The 21654-nt window shown below is 43.2% G+C and overlaps 2 protein-coding genes across 8 annotated transcripts in view; both read right to left on the bottom strand.

Annotated features, from left to right (window-relative positions):
• Positions 1–296: 296 nt before the first annotated feature.
• Positions 297–4043, bottom strand: ly6pge (lymphocyte antigen 6 family member pge). 2 transcript variants are annotated; one of them, XM_056435719.1, is made up of 3 exons: positions 3869–4043; positions 1937–2053; positions 297–1388 (listed from the first exon to the last, which is right to left on the bottom strand). In XM_056435719.1, exons 1-3 carry the CDS (start codon positions 3927–3929, stop codon positions 1195–1197), a joined length of 372 nt encoding a protein of 123 aa, XP_056291694.1. In that variant the 5' UTR covers positions 3930–4043; the 3' UTR covers positions 297–1194. The 2 variants fall into 2 exon arrangements, with proteins under 2 accessions (XP_056291694.1, XP_056291693.1); XM_056435718.1 differs by having other exon boundaries at positions 2243–3954.
• Positions 4044–5055: 1012 nt separating this feature from the next.
• Positions 5056–21654, bottom strand: part of tacc2 (transforming, acidic coiled-coil containing protein 2) — a 38416-nt gene continuing 21817 nt past the window's right edge. For 2 of the 6 annotated variants that reach the window (XM_056435031.1, XM_056435037.1), the window contains 16 exons: positions 18755–18861; positions 16898–18296; positions 15167–15224; positions 14854–15061; positions 14405–14454; positions 14158–14267; positions 13739–13892; positions 13246–13392; positions 12807–12899; positions 9288–9428; positions 9118–9194; positions 8042–8085; positions 6691–6851; positions 6461–6567; positions 6106–6226; positions 5056–6003 (listed from right to left, as the gene is read on the bottom strand). In XM_056435031.1, the coding sequence (XP_056291006.1) occupies positions 5938–6003; positions 6106–6226; positions 6461–6567; positions 6691–6851; positions 8042–8085; positions 9118–9194; positions 9288–9428; positions 12807–12899; positions 13246–13392; positions 13739–13892; positions 14158–14267; positions 14405–14454; positions 14854–15061; positions 15167–15224; positions 16898–18296; positions 18755–18861 (3043 nt within the window). In that variant the 3' untranslated portion in view covers positions 5056–5937. The remainder of the gene's footprint in view (positions 6004–6105; positions 6227–6460; positions 6568–6690; positions 6852–8041; positions 8086–9117; positions 9195–9287; positions 9429–12806; positions 12900–13245; positions 13393–13738; positions 13893–14157; positions 14268–14404; positions 14455–14853; positions 15062–15166; positions 15225–16897; positions 18297–18754; positions 18862–21654) is intronic. The other 4 variants (XM_056435034.1, XM_056435033.1, XM_056435035.1 and 1 more) reach the window with 4 other exon arrangements.

Raw genomic sequence — 21654 nt, 5'->3', positions numbered from 1 at the left:
ATACTTTTTCATGATATTCTAATATTTAGAAATAGGATATTTGAGTTTTCTTAAGCTGTAAGCCATAATCAGCAATATTAAAAGAATAAAAGGCTTGCAATATTTCAGTTGATTTGTAATGAATCCAGAATGCATGACATTTTTGTTTTTTTAATTGCATTACAGAAAATAAAGAACTTTATCACAATATTCTAATTTTCTGAGACAGTCCTGTATATATATGTATATATATATGTATATATATAATATTAAATTAGATTACTTTGGGATGTTATTTTCATATTCAGAGATTGCTAGAACTTGTTATACTTTATTAACATAACGTATACATAGTTTGTACTTAAATGTGTTACGATGCCCGCAGCTGCAGATTGTTGTATTTAATGTACATCATATCGTCAAAAAAATCTTTTCTTAACATGAATTTCAAGAAAATTACACAATAAACAGAAAATGGAGACATTTAGACATTAAACCAAATAGACATTATTCATTTTAAAATTACATTTTCTTTACAATTCTTTAAGCGACTTAAAACCAAGTGGATTAACCTCCTCTCTGTAACACACCTTGCATGTTAAAGGGTTACGTGGATTTGTGTTAGGAGTGTTTTCTCTTTGCCTTCCAAAATATCCCACACAGCTCCTCACACGTGTGATTGACACCAGCAATGCTGAGACACTTGGACGCGTCGGTTTAGGTGAAGAGGAAGATGGGTTCAGTGAAGCTTAACATGAAACGTGATTAGTAAAAAACGCAGAAAGACGAGTCTTGTTCGTTTCATCCTGTAGTTTCACACATTGTTTCACGAGTATCACACCAAAAAGTGGGGAACGGCATAAATATGGGCAGGAAATAAATTACCTCTACCAGCACGTCCTTTGGGATCCTCTCGTTATTAGCTCAGTGAAATCCATTGAAAGACGCATCTCCTGAGCACTGCTTAATGGAGTCAATCCAACGACGTGTGTATAATCCACATGGTTAACACCTCAAGCTCTTCCATGTACAGTGTTTCCCTAATGTAAAGGCTTCTGTTTAGATGCATACTGGTAAATCAAAGCAGACTGGAGTTGTAGTTCAGTGTGTACAGTGTAAGATCAGGCAGGGTAATTTGGCATTTTTGGAGTAAATGAGAACACAAGTTGTCATTTGTGTTGTAGATGGATTCTTGTTGGCATCGGGAATTTGAGTCTACTTGAAAAAACTGTGGAACAACAGAGGCAGAAACAGCAGCAGGTAGTTGAGTCTTGGCAGACGGGAGGCAAAGCTGTTCATATTGCAGTCATCCCCGAAGCAGCAGTGAACTTTGACCCCCGGGGCTCTGTAGCCCTGGCTGTTGGCCTGACTGCAGAAAGACTTGTAGGAGCATGATTTCATCACCCCACCTGACAAACAAACGACAGAAATAGAAGTCACTGGTGTGGCAGCTGCCTTCCGCTAACCAACCAATATGCATTTGATGAGACTTGATTTTATTTGTTTGTGTGTCACACTATAAACACCACCACATGCCTGACGGCAGACTTTAATCTGGGAGAAGTGCAGCATCTACAATGTCTCATTTACAGACAGGATGATGCTCTCCCTTGTGGCCCCCTTTTGTTGATGATTAGTAAGGTATATTTTATGTAAAAGCCTTATGCAGGATTAAATAAGTAAACAGAGTTTAATTACATTTGTGAAGATAAATTGTCTCCGTGACAGGAGCACACAGTGTCCTAATTAAAGATCATGATCCAGAAGGGGCCGTAAAGCTCTTCATTTCCTTTAAAGCCTCGGACCCCCTGCTGGCCGGGGTGGGTCTCCAGACAGCAGCCTGTCCTCCATCAAACACACACTCTCATCTCCTCACACACAGGTACAAATAGAGCTTTGTGTATCTTTTTAAAAAAGAAACTAGCAATATAAACGGCTACTGCACTGTTGGACTCACTGTCATGGCCGACCACCACAGCGCAGGCATCAGAGTAGCTGGGACAAGATTTGGAGCCTTGCTGGTTGCAGTCTTCGTTGTTGGAGCCCATGCAGGAATAACATTGCAGAGCCTCACCTGGAGGACACACACAGCATGCTTACTAAAGCAGTACAATAAAACAACAGGGCATGTTGAGGGAAAGAGTTTCCTGATCTCTAATGCATAGTTGTATCTCGGTGTGTAGAGAGAGATACGTAGCATCAAAGGTGTCACTACCTGAAGAGCACATGTTCAATGCCAGCCCGATGTCCCTCTCAGACTGACCTGGTGTTATTGCTGCAGTCGATGGAAGACTGGTCCGAATGTAGGATGTTACATCAAATATCTCTCTCTCTGTGTGTATATATATATATATATATATATATACTGTGAAGGGTCTGCTAAGGTCACTGCTGCCATTTCTGTCCTTTAAAAACACATTTCTAGACATTGGTACAAGTGGTTCTTAACACAGCTATTGTGGAATGGACTGCATTGCATTGTGCATTGTGCACATGCTTGTTCACATTTATCATAGATTGCGATCCATTGTTAGTTCGGCTCATGCAGTGTAAACAAAGGCCTCAACTCAGGATATTTGTACCATTATCAACACATGATCTCTGTGTCTGATGAACATGGTACACGGAGACACGGTGACTTCACATCTCTGATGCACAGTGAGAGTAAAGTAAAAAGACAGCACTGATTGATCGCTTCCTTCAGACAAGTTGTCCCTAAATCAAACAGAGAAGTGCGCTCAGATTTAATAAAAACATCTTTTTAAACTTTACCTCAAGCTTCAGAACATAAAACATGTAAATGCCTTTCTAAAGCTCTCCAGAGGAGGGATCGCTTGTTTGAGAACTAGCTGACCTTTGAAATAGCAGCTGAACGCTTCCTTGTGAAAACCACCATCCTTCTTCTAAATTCTAAAATGGTCCTTCAGAAACAGCCTGTAATGCTGTTTCCTAAGAGGATCAAACCAAGCTGGGCTTACAGGAATCATCGTGACTTCAAACATTCTCGGTAGCAGCACATATCTTGTCTTGGCCATCAAAATAACACCAGACTCATCTTGTGCCATCCGGTTATGGTGTGCCGGACAGAAAAGTTGATCAGGCGCTCAAAATAAATTCAGGTTCAATTGTGGACGTAAAAACCAGCAAATCAACTTAATCAGACACAATAAAAAGTAATAAATCACTAAAATATCAGACTTTCAGCCCTTGTACAGATAAAAGCGCAACTTTGAGAGTAAAACAATAAAAACAACAGCAAAGCAAAATGTCTTGTAGGAATTTGAGTGTGCCCCTCTCTGTGTTGACATGACATATAAACGCCCCTTTGCTGTTCGCACTTGACCTCAATCTATCCCCACAGCACAGCCGCTCCACACACATGCAATAAGTATTAGCCTGCAGGCCTATTAAGAGATTAGTGGCGAGACGTGCATGCTAGTTAAAGAGGAGGATGACACACACAAAGCAAAACTAGAGGGAAACTACGAGAAAAACATAAATGAGCTAAGATGACATCATGTAAAGTGGCAATAGAAGCTTGAACTGAACTGTTTCTTTCTTTTTTTTGAACATGCAAGGAATTCTTTTTAAAATAATGATAATTGCATTTTGTTCATGTCCTGCATTACCTGTCCTGATGTCGAGAACAAAGCTACTTTGGACAGAAATTCACCTAACAGGTCCCTGCCTCTCATGAGATGACAGAAATACAGAAAAAATAACAAGTGTTCAGACTATTTTGGGAAATTCAAGAGTGGCAGGGGAGATGACCTGAAAGTAGACACCAAGCAATGAAAGGTGGACAAAAAGAAGTGGGGACATCTAAAAGAGGTAGACGGGGGATAAGGTGAAGATAGAAAACAATACAAAACAATCGTCCTTAGCCTACTGTCAGTCGCTAGCAGGACCAAAGAAAGCAGGAGCAGCGGGCAGTACTGGACAGTTCTCATGGTGTTGGTGGTCTTCGGTGGTCCTGATCACACTGACAATGAGCTGATACCCCTCCTGTACTGATGAGCAGCCCCTCCACTGGGGTCCACAGCACTGTGTTGACTGTCAATAGTTGCTTCTTCTGCCTGGATGGGCAAAAGGATTCGTCCCGTACTTCTCATTGCACCATTCACCACTGTGCTGTGGCCACACCCATCCTGAGCCTGGCTCCTCCCTCTCTTGTCCCTCTGAACTTGAACTGGCATTGTGGCCCTACGGATGTCAATTTAGCTTCTTGAGTGCCGGGTTAATTTGCCTGCAGGATGCTTGTTGTCCTGTGATGTACGCGCGCCAGCTTTTCGCTGATGCTTATACAGATGCCTTAAATGTTGCATCTACTTCAGTTGGACAATTGGAAAGATTAACTCTGTAAATTACAAATCACACATTCTACATTTCACTTCCAAGAATTGGAGTAAATAATTTCAGGTCGGCTGGTGTCTGTCTCAATAGCATTGCTGTTTTGAATATGTTTTGACTGTCACATGCTTATTGAACACCTCACATCTGTCAGGTGAAGTGAAGTATTGCTCAAGTTCAGGGACTACACTCGTAATGTTCCAAATAGGTGCTCTCAAACTGGATGTTATTTAACACTTCTTGTTATTTACAAGTGGTATAGTATTATTTTCATGAGACAGTGGTTGATGTCTGGGCTTTGGTCTGGAGGGTTCATACTGCTGCCCTTTAAGTGGAAGAGGCTTGTTTTTAACTATCCATTACTTCCAGTGATCCGTTTCAAACTTTCACAACATGATGGGAAGGCGTATCCTGTGCAGCTGGGATTTTGTAGCTGCTAGTTTATGTTATTGTGCCAATAAATGTGCTTACAATCAACCTCACAAGAATTTTTTTATGCTATCTGTGTATTTATTTCCCCCCCGAATACAAATATATCTATATGAATAATATAATTTGTATATGTAAGCATATCTTCAGTGTTCTTCCACATTCCCCTGTACCACTGAAAAGGAATCACAGGACTAAAGTAAGAGAAAAGAAACCCTAAAGCAAACACCGATAATGCATCACAACATAATCCTGATGTATCGCGGGTCATGCCAGATCAACCAAACAGACTCAATGTGCTGTATTGCCATCTTTTATTGCACTTTGTAAGCAGATGCTGTACAGCAGCTGTGCAGAAGAGTTATTCCTCAGTGTGACACAACGACCACAGCAGAACTAGGACATATCCATCCACAATTAAATTACTCCTGTCATGACTGAATTAGGACACAATTAGTTTGCTTTATATCAAAATAAAATCCCAAAAAATAGTCGCACAATTTCATCGAGAAAGCTATGACAAGTATGACAAATATCTACAAGGTTACATGAGGAAAGCGTGCCGAAGATGACAGAATAACCATAAAAAATGCAGATGAATCTTTTTCAAACTTGGAATTTCCTCCAGTATATACAAACAGATAACAGTTCTCCTTTCTCTTCCTCATGCATTAGGCCATTGTGATAGTTGGTGTACTCTCAGTGGTGTATGAATAATTTTATAAATTAATCTAAATCTCTTTTACTCTTTTTCAAAGTCGTATCTTTTCTCTTGTATCAAGAGGAGACAACAGCAGGAACGGGTAAACAGTCTTCTTCCTCAGCGACTGTCATGGCAACATCGTTTTCAATCATGTGACCCACATGCTCTCGCTTTCCCATTATCACACACGCACACACACACACACTCATTAGTGATATGATACATTTTCTTAAAACTTTAAACCAGACCCCTGATACAGTATGATACACTGACACATTAAAAAAATGTACAGAGTGATTCAGGGGAAGTCATTCCTGTGGATCCTGTTTGCACAAAGTCCGTCGAAAATGTAACCCCAAGACCATTTTTTGTCCTTAAATGTCCATCAGTCCTTCGAAGGGTATAACATAATCTTTTGCGTATTCCCAAAACCGATCCTCTTCTCTGTGAGATCTGGACTGGGCGTGGTGTGGTCGCTAACTCCTCCCCATCTTGGCGATCAGCTCATCACAGATCTTTGTCAACTCCTCGATCTCTTTATTCTATAAAACAATTGCAAAAATAGAAATTTACATACTTGTCCGTGTCAATATTATTCTATTGATTTCACATCCTTTCACACCGACTGAGGAATTCAAAGTGACCTTTTGCTCCAAAGTGCGCTCCAGAGATTCCACCTTCATCTGCTCCTTCCTCAGACCGGCGTGGTGGGCGGCCTGCTCCTGCTTGGACTTGACCCGCACATGAGCGATGTCCGCATTGGCCCTGCAAACACACACGTGATACAATGAGAATCAAGTCTTGTGAAATTCATATGAAAGCAAAACCTTACGTTTGAAAAGCCAATCCCGAATGGATCTTTAGAAACCAATAGGAACAGCATTTACCTCTATTTCTACATGTTATAGTTCGGCATAGAATTATTGTGGAGTTGGTGTATTTTCCATTGGGGGAAATAACACCGTCATGTTGGCAGAAACTCGCAATAGTGAGACTCACTTGTCTAGTTTCTCCTCTGCGTGAATCTTCAGAGCTTGGTAGCGCTGTTCCTCCTTGCGGACCCTGGACAGATACTCCTGAGCGCATTTCTTCAGAACCTCTTCATTCTGAAGGGATTGAGACATATTTGAATGACTTGCCATAAGGATTGACAAGCTAATTTTTAGATGACTTACAAGTCAGGTTATGCTGAAAAGACTTATTAGTTGTGAATAATGTGCGTAAGTCACCTTGCGGAAGCCCTCGAGTACATCTTTCATCTTCTCGTAACGTCGGAAGAGGTCGGCCAGAGACTTTTCCACGGAGTTGAGGTCGGACAAGGCCTGGTCCTTCTCCATGATGAGCTGCTGGATGGTGTGGTGGGAGAGAGACTTCTCTTTCTGGTCATCCTCTGATGGACACACACAAATATACTGTTGATCAGATCACCAGTTGTTACGTATTAAAGAGTCTGCTGCACAGATACCGACACACATACGTACAAACACACACTTCATTTTTGTGAGTTAGTGTGATTTAGTAGCCTTTTATACTACAACTATATAAGTGTTTCTGAAGCATGCAAACAAACAAAAAGCACTTAACAGAGAGAAAATCAAAGACACCTGTAAAGCATACAAACAGAACCGGCAGCTGGTTCTGGCTTCCAGGTCCTTCAGTATTACGTGATAAAGATTAGAAAGTATTTCAGCCTCGTTCCAGCTTTCCCTTTCCTCTCCTTTCCCGTCACTAGCTTAGACAGGACCAACCTGCTTAACTTACTAATTCTGCATCAATGAACCATCTACAGTGCAGGTGTGCATGTAAATGTTCTCAGTACACATATGTACATGTGTATGCCGTATTTAATATCAGCAATTACATAAAGTAAATGCCGAATTCAATACCTATTCCAAAAAAATAAAGATTTCAAGTCTCAACATACAGGGTGAAATGCAACAAAACGGACAAACAAATGTGACTGGATGAGACGAAGAAAGTGAGCACATCTGCTCCCCTCTGACGGACGGGTGGAGGGACGTGAGCTGACACAAACAAGTGAAGGAGAATTCCGCATTACTCACCTGGCATGCCTGTCAGGGTTATCAAATAGAAAGGGGAGCAAAGATGGGAGCAGAACAGAAAAGAATGGACTGTGTTAAGTCAAGCTGGGAGGGCAAGACAAGTGAGAGAGCCAGGTGTTAGACAGGGGCAGAGACCAGTGACATTGCTTATCATGAGTACGAAATTAGACAGCAGAGAAAATCAAATTATCAGGCAGCAAAGCAGGTGACAGGAGGAAAAATGCAGAGTGTGAACCTGCAGTGGGATTTAATGAGTTCAGAGAAGCTGGACACGTGTGGGCTAAAGGTGAGGAGCACTTCCTGTCCAATGATGTCAGGATTCAGTTCATATCCATCAAATATGGAAGCAAGCACATGGTAAAGCTAGCTTGAGTGATAAAAAGAGTACTCCAAAATCTGTTGCACACAAAAACAGTATATATTGCTCCATTTGCAAATAAACAAGTGTAGCAAAACGTAGTGGCAGAGGTTGTGGTACTGAAAAGACAGAGTAACTTGTATTTAACACTGAACTCACCTATCATCTGTGCAATCGTCTTCTCATACTCAGCAACAATCCTCCTATGGATGAACAAGTGTGGATGATCAGTATAGGGGTTACATTAGGATGACACATTGTTTAAAAAGTCTAAAACAATTTAAGTTTGTTCAGAGGATGTTTAAATTAAAACATATATAGCCTTGTTGGATCTGGAACTTATGATTTGTGCTCTCTGTCATAATTTTGATGATGCATTCATATGCTGGAAACATCAGATATTAAAAAGTAGAAATTAAGTGTAAAATGTGCAATAAGATACTTTCATAGAATTGAGGTAAATGGCAGGAAACTGCTCTCCAGCCGGCAACTTCTGATAAAAGGATTATTGAGTAATCGAAGAGTTTTAAGCGCCCTAAACTAGCTTTATATCTTCTATCTATTTGCACTATGTCCAGTTTCCATCTGAGTCTTAAAGCTAGAGGTTCCCCCACACTCCAAGCCAAAGAGTGTTGCAAGAGGATTGATTAGCCATGCCTGCCCCTTAGCCTCTTAGCCCCTCCTTAACCTGACCCCAATCAGCCAAATGAAGTAAGCCCTGTCTTCTTCACACCAACTGAGATGAGGCCAGCTGGACCCACACACCCACCACCTGCTGACAGAGAACAAGGCCTCATATCTCCATCTCCTTGAACCTGTATTTGTCGGACATATCTGGATCATCTGGAGACGTAAATGTAAGTGTAGTTAATCACAGTTTTAAGATATTGGTGGTGTATACTTCAAAGGACACCTCGAAGATCTTCTCATGGATCATTTACATATATCAGCATCATCTATTCTCCACCTTTAACGGTCATGCTGATAGAAGGACTTGGATGGACTTCTTTAACTGGCTCTCCACTCTGCATTAGCTGTGACTTTGTTTTACACTTAAAGCAAGATAAACCAATTAATAGGTCAAACGATGATGGGCGGAGTCTGAAAACAAGACACAAAGCGTCCGACAGGACCACTGAACAGAAACACAGGGAGGTGCTAAGTCCTTCCTTTTAGTGTACGAGTGGAACCTCACAGTAATGTAAGTGATGGTAACCCATGGTGCTACTTCCTACCTCATCTCCAGCACTTCCTGTCGGCTATCTTCATACTTCCTCTGCCACTCCAGCACTTCTTTCTCCTTTGTCACGATCTAAGAGGGTGACAAAACAAGTGTGTGATGTTGAATTGATGTACGGTACTGACATTAGCTATCACTTGTAGGATAAAAGAATCTGAGGCGCACCTCCTCTCGTGCAATTCCCAGCGAGTGGTCCAGTTCTCTGGGCAGGTGGGGAGTCTCCCCTTCGATGTAGCTGGTGGTGGTCCTGGCGTACAGCGAGTTCTTGGACACGCCACTCTCTACTGGAGAAGACACGTCCCTGTGCTGCTTCCAGGAGCCGGCGGAGAGAAGGGAGAGGAAAGGAAACATAACCAGTTACAAACCAGACTGAGCCCAAGATGGGAGACACTCACCGCCGGGCCACATGCATTCCTGAATCAAACGGCAAGGCAGCTTTAAACTACATCAAAATGTAAAACACTCCAAAAATCAACATGTAAATGAGATTGGCTGGTGATGCTCCTGAAGACTTGGTCAGCTGCCACATGATTGGATGAAACAGTCTTCATTGCCACAGTATTAGCCAAGTGATTTGGCTGATGCTGCCCCCAGCTGAGCAGCCAGAAGCTTGAATGTGATTAGGTCCAGGCAAGGTAAACAGGGAGGAGGGCAGCAGTTGATACAGTGAGGGCTGCATCATGTACGGGGGGGGGGGGGGGTATTGTGCAGCATGGGAATTAGATGTTAGTCTCATGGTAAAGCATATTTCAACATACTGGGCTTACCTGTTGTGGATATAATCATAGTGTAAACTGTTACAGCAATGCCCTGATTCTTCAGGTGAACCAGGAAATTCACAGGATAATAAAGACTGGTTTTGGATACAGTGTTGAGGTGGACTGAGAGAGACTACAACACAAAGTATTCGTTCATGGGACCATTTCAACCTTTAAATCTACCCCCACCACATCCTCACACAATTCATCATATCAAAATGCAAAAACAATCCTTTTTCTAGCACCATTTGTGTTCCCCTAAAACTCTGCTCTGAAATGGATTTAGTCATCCCTGGGTGAGCTGAATGATGGGTGGATTTGAAGAAATGGGCTCACAGGGGAGATCCACTAATATGCTGAAAAGCGAGTGTTTGTAGAGCAGTAATCCCATTATTCCGCTGGTAACCATGAACCTTTTTTTACCCTCCCACTTCAGTGAGGTTTAAAAAGAAAATTTAAAGAAAATATGCCGAAATTAAGTGACTCACAGTAACTTATATTTTAGAGGTTTGTTTTACAGAGACAATCCTAATTTTTAAAATGCCAGTACCATAAATGGTAATGAAGTATAATAAAGCAACATCCGTTATGCTGAATAAATGTGTCCCGACAGAGAGTCCCCTTGCTGCTGCTTTAGGGGGCTCGGCTCCATTGGCCACACCCCAAACGGAAATGTCCTCAATCCATTAGGACAGAATCCCATAAAATTAACCACAATTTCTAAACTACAATACCATCCTGCCCCAGGTTTGCTGGACGTCTGTAAACCTGTAGTAATAGTTTGATGAAACGCAGGACCCAAGATGTAAAAATGAAAATGTCACTTTTGGGCACAATTACTATTGTCCCTGCATTTTTCCCATACAATGTATGTAAGAAGTGGATGTAGTGACCGCCAAGTCACCCATTGATTTGTGGACTGATGTTGTGAAGCATAAAGTTGCCATTACCATCTTGTTTTTTTTACAACCATAAGTAACATAAGAGGGAGGAGCTAAATAAAACCGACTCATGGCGACCAAATCGGTTACAATTAACTTTTACAAACTGAAAGCACACTATGAAAGGTTGAAGTTCTAAAACAAAAATGCAGACGACTCCCAGACCGGACAACGTTGTGATGGCTCCCTATAGCCACGCCCTCAGGGATACCCTACTTTGTCATTTTTGTTTAGAACAATTTTCCATAACATCTGACTTCTTTCAAACAGATGAGTCGCCCCCAACTGATATTAGAAAGACACAGCAGATGTGTAAGGCATTTCCACATGAGCTTTCAGACCATTGCAAATTTGTAATGCATGAAATTAACACAAAGTAACACACACACACAAACACACACGCACACAAACAACCAACCCCGAGGCAGTTTGCCCGCCTTGCCTGGCTGATAATTCCTTCTTGTACAAAACTCCTTAACCAGATCCTCCTGGATCGCATGTCAAGTCAACTGGAAACATTTTAAAACACTTACTGTCAACTTTAGGAAAAACTACCTGATGTGAACAAAGAAAAGGAACAACTGAAGACACGAGACAAGCTACGTCAAACACTAAAGAACCTATTAATAGACTGCTACACGAGAAATACTATATATAACTTCAGAAAACACATCAAATCCGCTCACAGGGACAACGTACAGCTATGATAGGCTACAATGAAGAGAGACTAGAGCATTATCTCAGACTTCGGAGTTCTACGGGAGCTAGGGTTTACAGTGCAGTCTATGGCCATATGGACAATTGTTTTGGCTCTGTACTCCGGCACTACTAGCATTTACTGCACTCTACACAATTAGAGGTACTGTGTATTTTAAGGGCTGTGATTTCTACACTCTTAAACCCTTTAGATATAAACACCTTCTTGTACCATCAGCCCTATCTCATAGCTACGTCAAATCTAGTGTGCTGGTGGTTGAAGCCAAAAACAATGACAAATGTGTTTATGTCCAAACACTTGGACTGCACTGTAGATTAAGGCCAACACCGATCACAGGGCTATCTGTCCCTCTTACTTTGAGTAAGGGTGAGCCGTTGATATTCCACCGCTGAGTGCTGGGTTTCCTGAGTCGAGACTGTAAAATGTGTGGGACAACAGCATGAGACATGGATGGAAAGAGGAGCGGGAAGTGCCTGCCCTGCTCCAACTCTGACGAGAGTTTGTCCACTGACCGTACAATGTAGAATCACCACTGATTCAAGAAAACATCTCACTCCTCTTCTGCTACTGTATGAAGGCATGGGCTGTTTCACTACAAGCCCTTCAACCTTACATCAACAGAACTAAGTTCTACCTAAAATTCCAGTCAAACTACTGTCACCTACCTGAAGTACCTGGTTGTTAGTGCTGTTAGTCTGGGAAAGGACCGGTTCACGAAACAAGAATGTGACTGGGATGTCGGGGTGATGACAGCAACGCATCAACAAATACATCTGGGAGAGTTACAGTCAATCCTCATAACTCCTCTGCAGCTGATATAACCTACTGTGAGAGATTCCTAGTCACATTCATGCTCATGTAAGCTTCTCATGAACAGCCAACATGCATGTTGCCCAACATGCATGATAAAGGCAGGGGACTCTGTCACTGAGAAGACAACCTGGAAGAGCTCGCTGCTAGGCGGGGGGGAGCTGTACGCATTAAGTCATGTTAAAGATTTTATATGTGGGGGATTGTTGAGGAGCACTGCGAATGTAGCGGTGCAGCCACCATGTTGACAAGGCCATGAGCTCACAGTCACTGCAGATGGTGTGTTTAGGGGGAAGGGGAGGCAGGCTGAGACACTCTCATGCACACACACACACCTACAGCCACGCACACGTGCTTTTCACACACACCTGCTTTTCTATAATCACTCATTCAAGAGATGCATCTTTCTTCTTACACACACACTTGCATACAGCAGGTGCAGGTCTCAGCGCAGTACCTGGGGAGTTACAGTGGAGAAGGAGGGGCACTGAGAGATGTGTTTGGCTACCTGCAGAGCCTCTATCCTCAGGGCAGCAAGTACCAGCTCCTCCTGGGCCGCACACATGTAGGGTTTGTGAAGGGGGGATTGATGGATTTGGGTAGTAAGGAAGAGGGGGTTGCGGCCCAAGGATGAGAGAGCAAAGGGAAAACATATAGAAACTTGAGTAGAGCGCAAATTTCACACACCATCGATCTATTTTACACAGTAAGCTAAAAACTGCAACTGAGGCATAATAGGTGAAAATGGGAAAATGAAAAGGCATGATGTCGTAAGGTGACACAGTGAGAACAACGTGAAGAACACACACAAACAGCTATAAGGGTCACACATAGGCCACCAGATGAAACACCTATAAGGTTCATCAAGAAGGGTCATGTCTGGTCTGTGAACACACCTGTAGTTTTTGGGCGAATGCGGTGGGGTTGGTCTCAGCCAGGTCAGGCTCCAGGTACTGCAGGAGGTCGTCACACTCAGACAGTCTGTCTAATAGAGGCATGGCCGGGACTGGAGCAGGGGCCTCCACAAGGCCCTGGTAAGGGTACTACAGGGGCACCGGGAGGAGTGGGTAGGAGGGCAGGGGTCAGCATGGCAAAGCAAAGCGCTGAGTGTTTGAGTGGCAGCATCGGGCTGTGTGTCATTAGTGACGAGGCTTTCATGAGAATCACCATGACTGATGGCGCTCATGTTGGGAGGGCAAAGTCCCAGCCTTCAATAAAGCATGTGCAGTGTGGCACTCTCCCCCCCTCGTGACTAAACGATGACATGAATTCGACAAAATCAAAGCTCACAAATTCTCCTCATGTGATGGTGACAAGACACAGCAATGACAACACATGTGATAGCTGCTCTCAGCTGAGTTTGAACATGTACACAAGCATTCGGCTCACCTGCTCATTCCTCTCTGTGCTCTGTGTTCGGCTGAGTGACTCGCTCTCTCTCTTCCGGCCCTTGTCTGCAGCGCAGCCCTCGGGACCGGGCCGGGAGCTCAGCACTGGTGTCTTCATACCCGCTGTTATCTGGGCCTCCATCTCCTCAAAACTCCTGCTCAGTGAGAGACAGAGAGGGGGAAGGGAGGGAGAGCGAGGGACAAGGCATGTCATGTATTGTATAAGATGGATGAGAGTGAACTGCATGCATTACGCAATCAAAATCATTCTGGTTCACAATTAGCCAAGTAGATAGTAAACTGTCAGTAAAGCACAGTGCATTCACTGTAAGACTACATTATACAGCAAACAAACAATGTTTGAAATACTACACAATTAATTCACAGAAATAAAAATGAAGCAGTAGAAGTGGGTTGTACCCTGTGCAGGGGGAGCTGGGCTCAGATACATTTGCACACGTATTCTTGGTTAAGCTGTCGGATACTGAGTCCAACTTCAAGTACAAAGACGGCTTCTTCACCGACAGTGGCTACAAGACACACAAGGAAAAAGAACATAGGCTTTCTGAATTCTACTTTTAAATAACGTATATACACAACAAACTATCGTTAATAAAGAAAGCAGCAAACATTTGATGAATTCTCTAAATAACATCATAATACTCACAGGCGACGCTGAGCCAAGCTTCTCCATGTACTCGATTTCATAGTCTTGTACTGTCACAGAAAGAAAAAACTAAGTTTGAGAGGCAGAAGAAGAAATGGAGAGACATTTCAGCCAGTGTAGAGCTCTGGACTGATGTCAGAGGCGGAGGCTGTCTGTTCATTATTTCATCTCTGACCCAGATGAGTTGAGCCACACAGCCTCTGGGAAAAGGACTCTTTTGGGGGTCAGAGGGCACTAGAGAACTGGGCCAACAGGCTTATTTCACTGCCACAACAAAAATCAATCACAATGCCGGATGAATGAAGAGTAAAGGGGATGGTTGCTGACGGTTTTTCCAAACATAAGCTTTGAATGTCCTTTGAGCACCGCCTGTCTGCGGTATGCTTTGATCTCGGTCAGCACTTTTTTGAATAGAGGTGGCACGAAGAGGAATCCAAGAGAATCCTCACCTGGAGTCGGGTGAGTAAGACTGTTCTCATTAACAAAGGAAGTAAGGTCGCATGGCTGAGGGAAGTCTTGCTGGTCAGAGGTCAAATCTGCGTCCATGTCGTGCAGGGCGGCCCACTTGTGGCTGGTGGAGGAGGCCAGCTTCTCCTCGTCTGTGGCGTGGTCGTCCTGTGGGCGGAGGGAGGGAGTTTCATCTGCAAGTGTAAGATCCTGCAACACAAAGAAGGAGCCAGTGACAGAGTCACAGGGAAGAGGGAATAGTGAGCGGCTCAACTGTACTGAGAGATGTACAGGTCGGAAGAATTAGGTACGCACCTGGGATGGGTCAGACAATGGGGATTTCTTTGGTGACTTTTTCACTCTGAAAGTATTACTGAGAAAAAGGAAAAAACATAAATCGTCAAGATCCAGAGTCACTCAGTACACAGCTTTATGAGATCCATCCGTCACTGTCCAAGACCGAGTATTGTGTACGCCAAATCTCAAATGTGTGTATAGTCGCAAATACTAGAATGTAAACCTGGTTGGGTACGTCTGCTTTTTCATAAAATGACAACGTAATGTGCGTCGAGTGACAGGAACACTTACTGTCGTCTATGTGAGGGCGTATGAACAGACACAGTGACATGTCCGTGATGAGGGTTGAATCTAGTTAGTACCTGCACAGTCAGTCATGGTAGTAAAGGAATGTAATGTTATGAATAGTTTACTTTACAAATAGACTATAACAGTTTTTTAATATGATATAATATGGTTAGTTTGGACATTGATGGATAATCTATTACTGGTAATTAACTGTTAGTGCCTCTTTATTTTTTAATTTTAGTTTTCAATTTATGTATACCAAAATAAACTTAGTGGAAGTTCATGTATATACAACAGAATGCACTATTCTATTTCAAACTATAAATGTACTAATAAGCATATATGAAACATCTGAGCAGAAAATGTCTGCACCTTGTCACAAAGTAGTTTTAATAGTTAAAATACTGAACAGAATTAATTAGGAATTAATTTAAATGGATTAATAACCCCACACAAAAATATGTATATCTAGAAATGTATAATAATAATAATTTTAAAGTTTTAGCTTTGTCAACCATAGCTCAAAATGAACACCAGAGGGAGCACCAGCACCTTCATTGTTACACACTTGAAGACTGGACATAGGTTAACACATATCTATAACACACCTATATTATAACAAAGAAATGTATTTTGTCAGCTTCACGAGAAAAACGAGACATATTATATTAACTTCTGCTTAGTGCTCATAGGAAACTATTAGATGATGTTCTAAATGTTGTAAAGAGTGACTGCTGAAGGCAGCAACACAACACAATGTGTTGGTCATTCAACAGAGCCTCGTCGAACTCTGATACTGCACGGACCTCTAGTCGAAGGATTCAAGCCTTTTACGCTGCTGACCACACACAGCCGTAAAGTAACGCGGCATTTTCCTGCATTCTGCTGTATAGTACTAAATTGCTGAATGAGTAGAAGTTTATGCGTTATAACTCTTTAATGTTTAAATGCTCGTTGAACATGTAAACACATGAGCAGTTATTGCCATGATATATGAAGTACTCTAATTGTACTATGATGTTGTTCAATTGCGGGATTGTACTGTACACAATACAAAGTAAAAAACATACACTGAAAACAGGTATGTCCTGTTAAAATAAGCAGGATCAAAAAAGTTGAGATGGAATCGTTTGATAGTGGGCACAAAGGATTGAGATGTGTCTGTTAAGAGGAACAACAGCGGCAACTTGCTGCGATAAAAGGAGCCGCATGGAATGAAGAGTCAAAAGGGATGGATGGTTGCATTGTCCCTGTACTTACAACAGACAACATAGAGAAGACACACCCCTGGACTTCCTGTGACATACACAGACACAGGTGACAGAGAGACAGACACTGGCATAACAGACAAGAGGATCACATACAAACACAGACTAACCTCACATGAATACAAAGTTCTGTGAGTGAGTATGGACTCTCCCATGACTGTGCGGCCCGGTGGTAACAAGACTGTGAACTTACGATTTGATAGGAGTTTTCTTCTTCTTGCCAGCTTTGTTCTGATTTTGATCCTCGAGTTCCCCAATGTTGTCGTTGTCATTTTCATTGTCACAGTCATTGGATGACAGATCGCAGGAGGCGGAGGCCTTCGGAGGGGAGTTGGACATCTTATTGGAGGATTGGAAAGGGTCTTCAGAGTCATCACAGTTTTTAGTATCAAAGGAATAAGACGGCTGGGACAGTTTGGGGGAGTTGGGAATGTCTTTCTTCGAGGTAAATGGATTGAAGTTGGGATCATCCCACTTTTCAGGTTCAAACTTGTAAGAGACTGCAGGAGCACTGATTTCCTCCTCGTTGCCATTGTGAGTTGCTGGAGGATCGTTGTCCAGCTGCACCGTCTGCGCTTGAAGGGCCTTCTTCAGCCCCACCTTTGATTTCCTCAGAGGCATCTTCGCGCCGGGCTTCTTGCCCACTTTCTTGGGTGGGAGAGAGGCCTGGTGTGACGCCTCACTGCCCTCCTCCGAGTAGTCAAACTCCAGCCTTACTGCCTGACGCTTGGGTATTATGGGTTGCTCTTCAGGGTTGGTGATTGGCTCTTGAAGAGGAGCTGGGGGAGCCGTCTCTACAGAAAGGACAGGGGGACTCTCTGGGGGAGTAGCAATGGGGACACACACGAGGCCTTTACGACTCAGATCAGGAGAATTGGCAATTTTACTACCTCCAGTACTGAAAGGATCGATGTCCTCAAAATTCTCTGGATCCCATTTGTAGGACGTAGTGGGGGGAATGGGGGATTCGTCTCTCACTGTTGGACTACTCGCAAGAGGGGTCTCCTCCTGACACAAAGGTAAGGCAGGGAGGACAAGGCTCTCCTCTTGGCTGGTGAAGTTGGTCTCCTCTGGCAGGGAAGGAGGAGTCTCCACTCGGCTCTTCCTGGTCCTGCGGAGGGTTCCACCAGGGCTGGGGGTGGCAGATCCTCCCTCTGCTTCCTCCTGAGGCTGAAGAGGGCTGGCAGTTCGAGGCTTTGCGCGCCTCTTGATCTCCGGGGTGCTACTGGGTGAGGCTGGCTTTGGACTCTCTGGGTTGGAGTTCTGTCTGGTGATAGGCTTCTTCTTCCCAGACCCAGGTTGGACTTTCTTGGGCCGGCGGAGTGTCCCTGGAGCACTCTCTGTACCAACGCTGAAGGATTCAGAATGTGGATGGAAGTCTCCCACTGAGGATCCGTCCAACAGACTAGCACTTTCTAGTTCTGCCCCCTGGAAGCTGAGTGAGCGGGTCAGAGAGTGACTTGTCGATTCTCCACCATGCTCAATAACGTATTGGCCACTGGCTGCAATGGGCTTGTTCTCATCAAAAACAATGGACAGGGAATCCGCTGAAGTCAATTCAGAGGCAGGAGGACTGACTGATGTGTCTTCTACTGCAAAAGATGGAGAGATGTAACGTAAAGAGGTTTCAGCGGCTAAAAAAAGGCATAAAATCGAACTGAAATTAAATTGAGATGATTATATTTTTCTAACTAGTTTATGGGTGAGATGAAGGTGTGAACAAAACAGCCTGCATGGAGATAAAGGATGCTGCTGGCTTCTGACACATCCAATTACAGAGATAAATGGGCTATGAATAATTAAATAAGAGTCTCTCAGTTGAAAGTAATGAAAATTAACCACATGAGAGAGAGAAACTGAACCGATTGGTCAACCTTTCCTAGATATCCCAAAAGCTTCAGATGCTTGTCTCAGCAAACAAAGCCAGATGAGCAATACTGCTTTAATCCACTAGATGGCGCAACAAGACTTTCTTACGCCTGTTTGCCTGCCTTGATGACGTTGTAACGCAGCATCATAAGCACATCATGGCGTAATTTTCTTACCCTACCTTTGTCATCAGACGTTAGTTGCTGGGTTCGGGGATCTATAGGAGAAACAGTCTTCACTGGGGTTGTGGCTTCAGGGGTCTCAAAGGCTCCATCAGAGTCTGAACTCCTAGAACAAAAGATGAGCATACATCAATCAGACTGACATCACTGGAACTCTAGTGACTCTCTGGATTATTGACGGCATTCGACGGCGAGCTAAACTTCTCCTCTTCAGACAGATGATATCATGAAGGATACATCTTTCTCCCAAGAAAGGACTGTTCTTTCTTGATTCAAGTAGTGAGGGCACCAGGTGCAATTTCCAGTAGTGTGTATGTGTTAAAAAAGAAAAGAAAAAGGCCTTCGGGCTAGTGTGCATTTCTGTTTTCATTTCTTATCGACTTGTATGGCTACGAATGAAAACGCTGAATCTGCAGTGAGGCGACAGATAACGACCCATCTGAGACACAGGATGACCGTACCTCAACACCCTCATACACACACAAAACCACCTCAAGATATACATCACAGATATGAAATATACAATAGGTATGACAATAGGCTGAAAATTAAAATGACAATGTTATCAACAGACACAAAAGACCTATTGATTGGTTTTCCTCAGCAACACCTTACTTCTAAGGTCCTCAGCCTCCCGTCCTGTCTCACCTGATCATGTTGTCATGACGTGAGCCCCAGGAGAAACTCCGGAGGAACCCCAAAGCCGGATCGGAGCCCGGGCTGTCCCCATCCCCTGCCCCTCCCAGCAGCGTGTCCCAGCCCCAGCGAGCCCACTGCAGTGGAGACAGAGCCTGCCACGTACTGACTGCCATGGCTGCCATCTTCGCACTACGCTGCTACTGCCGGACACACAGGTAGACACCCACAGCCTCTTCCCAAGATGACGACTAAGACCACCGGATTCAGCTTTCCCGCTTCGTCTCCTTTTCTCTCCAGTCTAATATCTTTTTGTCTTCAAACTACAATCAGAGTCCTTCCACGTTCCTCTTTCTCTTCTGTAGCCGTATCAGTCTGTCTGCACTCCTCCTCAGTTGGTAATGATTCCTCCCATTCTATACGAGACTGGCTGCAGAAGCCCATCGCCTGCAAACAGCATATTCTCTCTCTCTCTCTCTCTCTCTCTCTCTCTCTCTCTCAGCATCCCTGCCCTACCCCACTCTGCTTCTTGGTCCAGAACCACGTTCCTGTTTCCACACAAAGAAGAAAAGGATGCTGCCCAACAGTCAAACCTGCTTGTTCATTTCATATACCACCAGTGCATTTGATACTTATATTTATATATTATAATATATATATATATATATATATATATATATATATATTCACACTTTGTGTGTTCTTTTCTGCCTAAATTAATTAGGCAAATGTAAAAAGATTGTAGTCATTGCAAACACACACACACAGATTGTGCTCGTTGAACCCAGTTCATTTTCAGACACAGAAACTGAATAAAAGACATATTTTTTGCAAACACTGTGTTGCTATGGTAACAGGAGGTTGCGCCATAAGTTCCACGTTGGAAGTAAAGATGGCGCCGCACCATCCCACACAAACACACACAACTGAGGCTTGCCTAACTAGTGAGATCCAGCACAGTTGCATCAGCAATATTCACAGCCCATAAATTGACTACTCGTCTGTTCCTTGCAGAGTGGTTAAAATTGATCATCTATATTCAAATGTAAAGATATATACATGAAATTATAGTGTTGCATGACACAGAAAACATATTCAGGCATGAGACAAGCAGATGCTTGTACACACAGCCAGATGGTGCTCTAAAAACGCAGCTCATTTTCAGACTGACAGAAACTGAAAAAGCACATCTTTTGAAAACTACTCATATCTGAAATAATGAAGATAGTCTTTTACAATAAACAATATAAGCTAACAAAAGCAACAACAACAACAATGCAATGGCGAGAGGAAGCTGCCATGAGGGTGGATCCCTATACCCCTTTAACAGTAACACATAAACACAGACCGGAGAAGAGACAAGTAAAAGGACACCTCCATGTCCTTATACTATATTGATCCAGGAAATCTATAAGGATTCAGCTCAGGGCGTTGGATGGAGCAATTTAGCATCCTATGTGGGTTGTCACACACACGCAAACATGGATTAAATAAAACCCTGTAGTATGAAAGACATGGGAGAGTGGGGGGGGGGATGACGCTCCATTGACCCTAATATGCCCGATGCAACCATTACTTTTTTATAGAGGATAGGAATAAATGTCTTTTTCTGTCATTTGCAATATGTTCACTATCCCTTGGGTCACATCACAGTAGAGATGGAGGTTCCTCTCAGCCAACTGTAAGGCAGGATTTAACTGCAATTTTCTCCACTGAACATCTGAATAATTCATGAAGGCTACACAAGGTCCAACCTTGTATAAAATGAGTGGTAGTGCCTGTTTATTATATTTTCATATTTTAAGTCCCAGACTCAATATGCTTAAAAAACATCCATTTCCGTGGAGTAGTGATAAAAAAAAAACGAGACAGCACATGGCAAAGGAAAGAGCCAGAGCAGTAATCTCTGTGAGGGCCCAGTGTGTCCCAGCAGGGGGGCACTGGTCTGCCTGGAGATCCATCTGGGTCACTGACAGAGATATAAATGTATGTTATGTTATTGCTTACCATATCTTAAACTAAACAATCAGAGGAGCTTCCCGAACTCCGCGTTCCCACCCGAAGGTTGTGTTATGGGTTTGGGGAGTCGGATAAGGAAGTGATAATAAACCAGACGAAAGGAATATGTCAACTTGTCCTTAGTTCCACTTCTCCTTTGTTGTTGTGTGTGTGTGTGTTCAACTTTCAATAAAAGGCTGGACCAAAGGGGTGCTCGATGGAATGTCTTGGAGGTCGTCATGTTCAGAGCATAGGCGACTGAGCT

This window comes from Pseudoliparis swirei, chromosome 17 (assembly GCF_029220125.1).
Source record: "Pseudoliparis swirei isolate HS2019 ecotype Mariana Trench chromosome 17, NWPU_hadal_v1, whole genome shotgun sequence".
NCBI lineage: Eukaryota > Metazoa > Chordata > Actinopteri > Perciformes > Liparidae > Pseudoliparis > Pseudoliparis swirei.
This window is presented reverse-complemented; position numbering and strand designations above follow the sequence as displayed.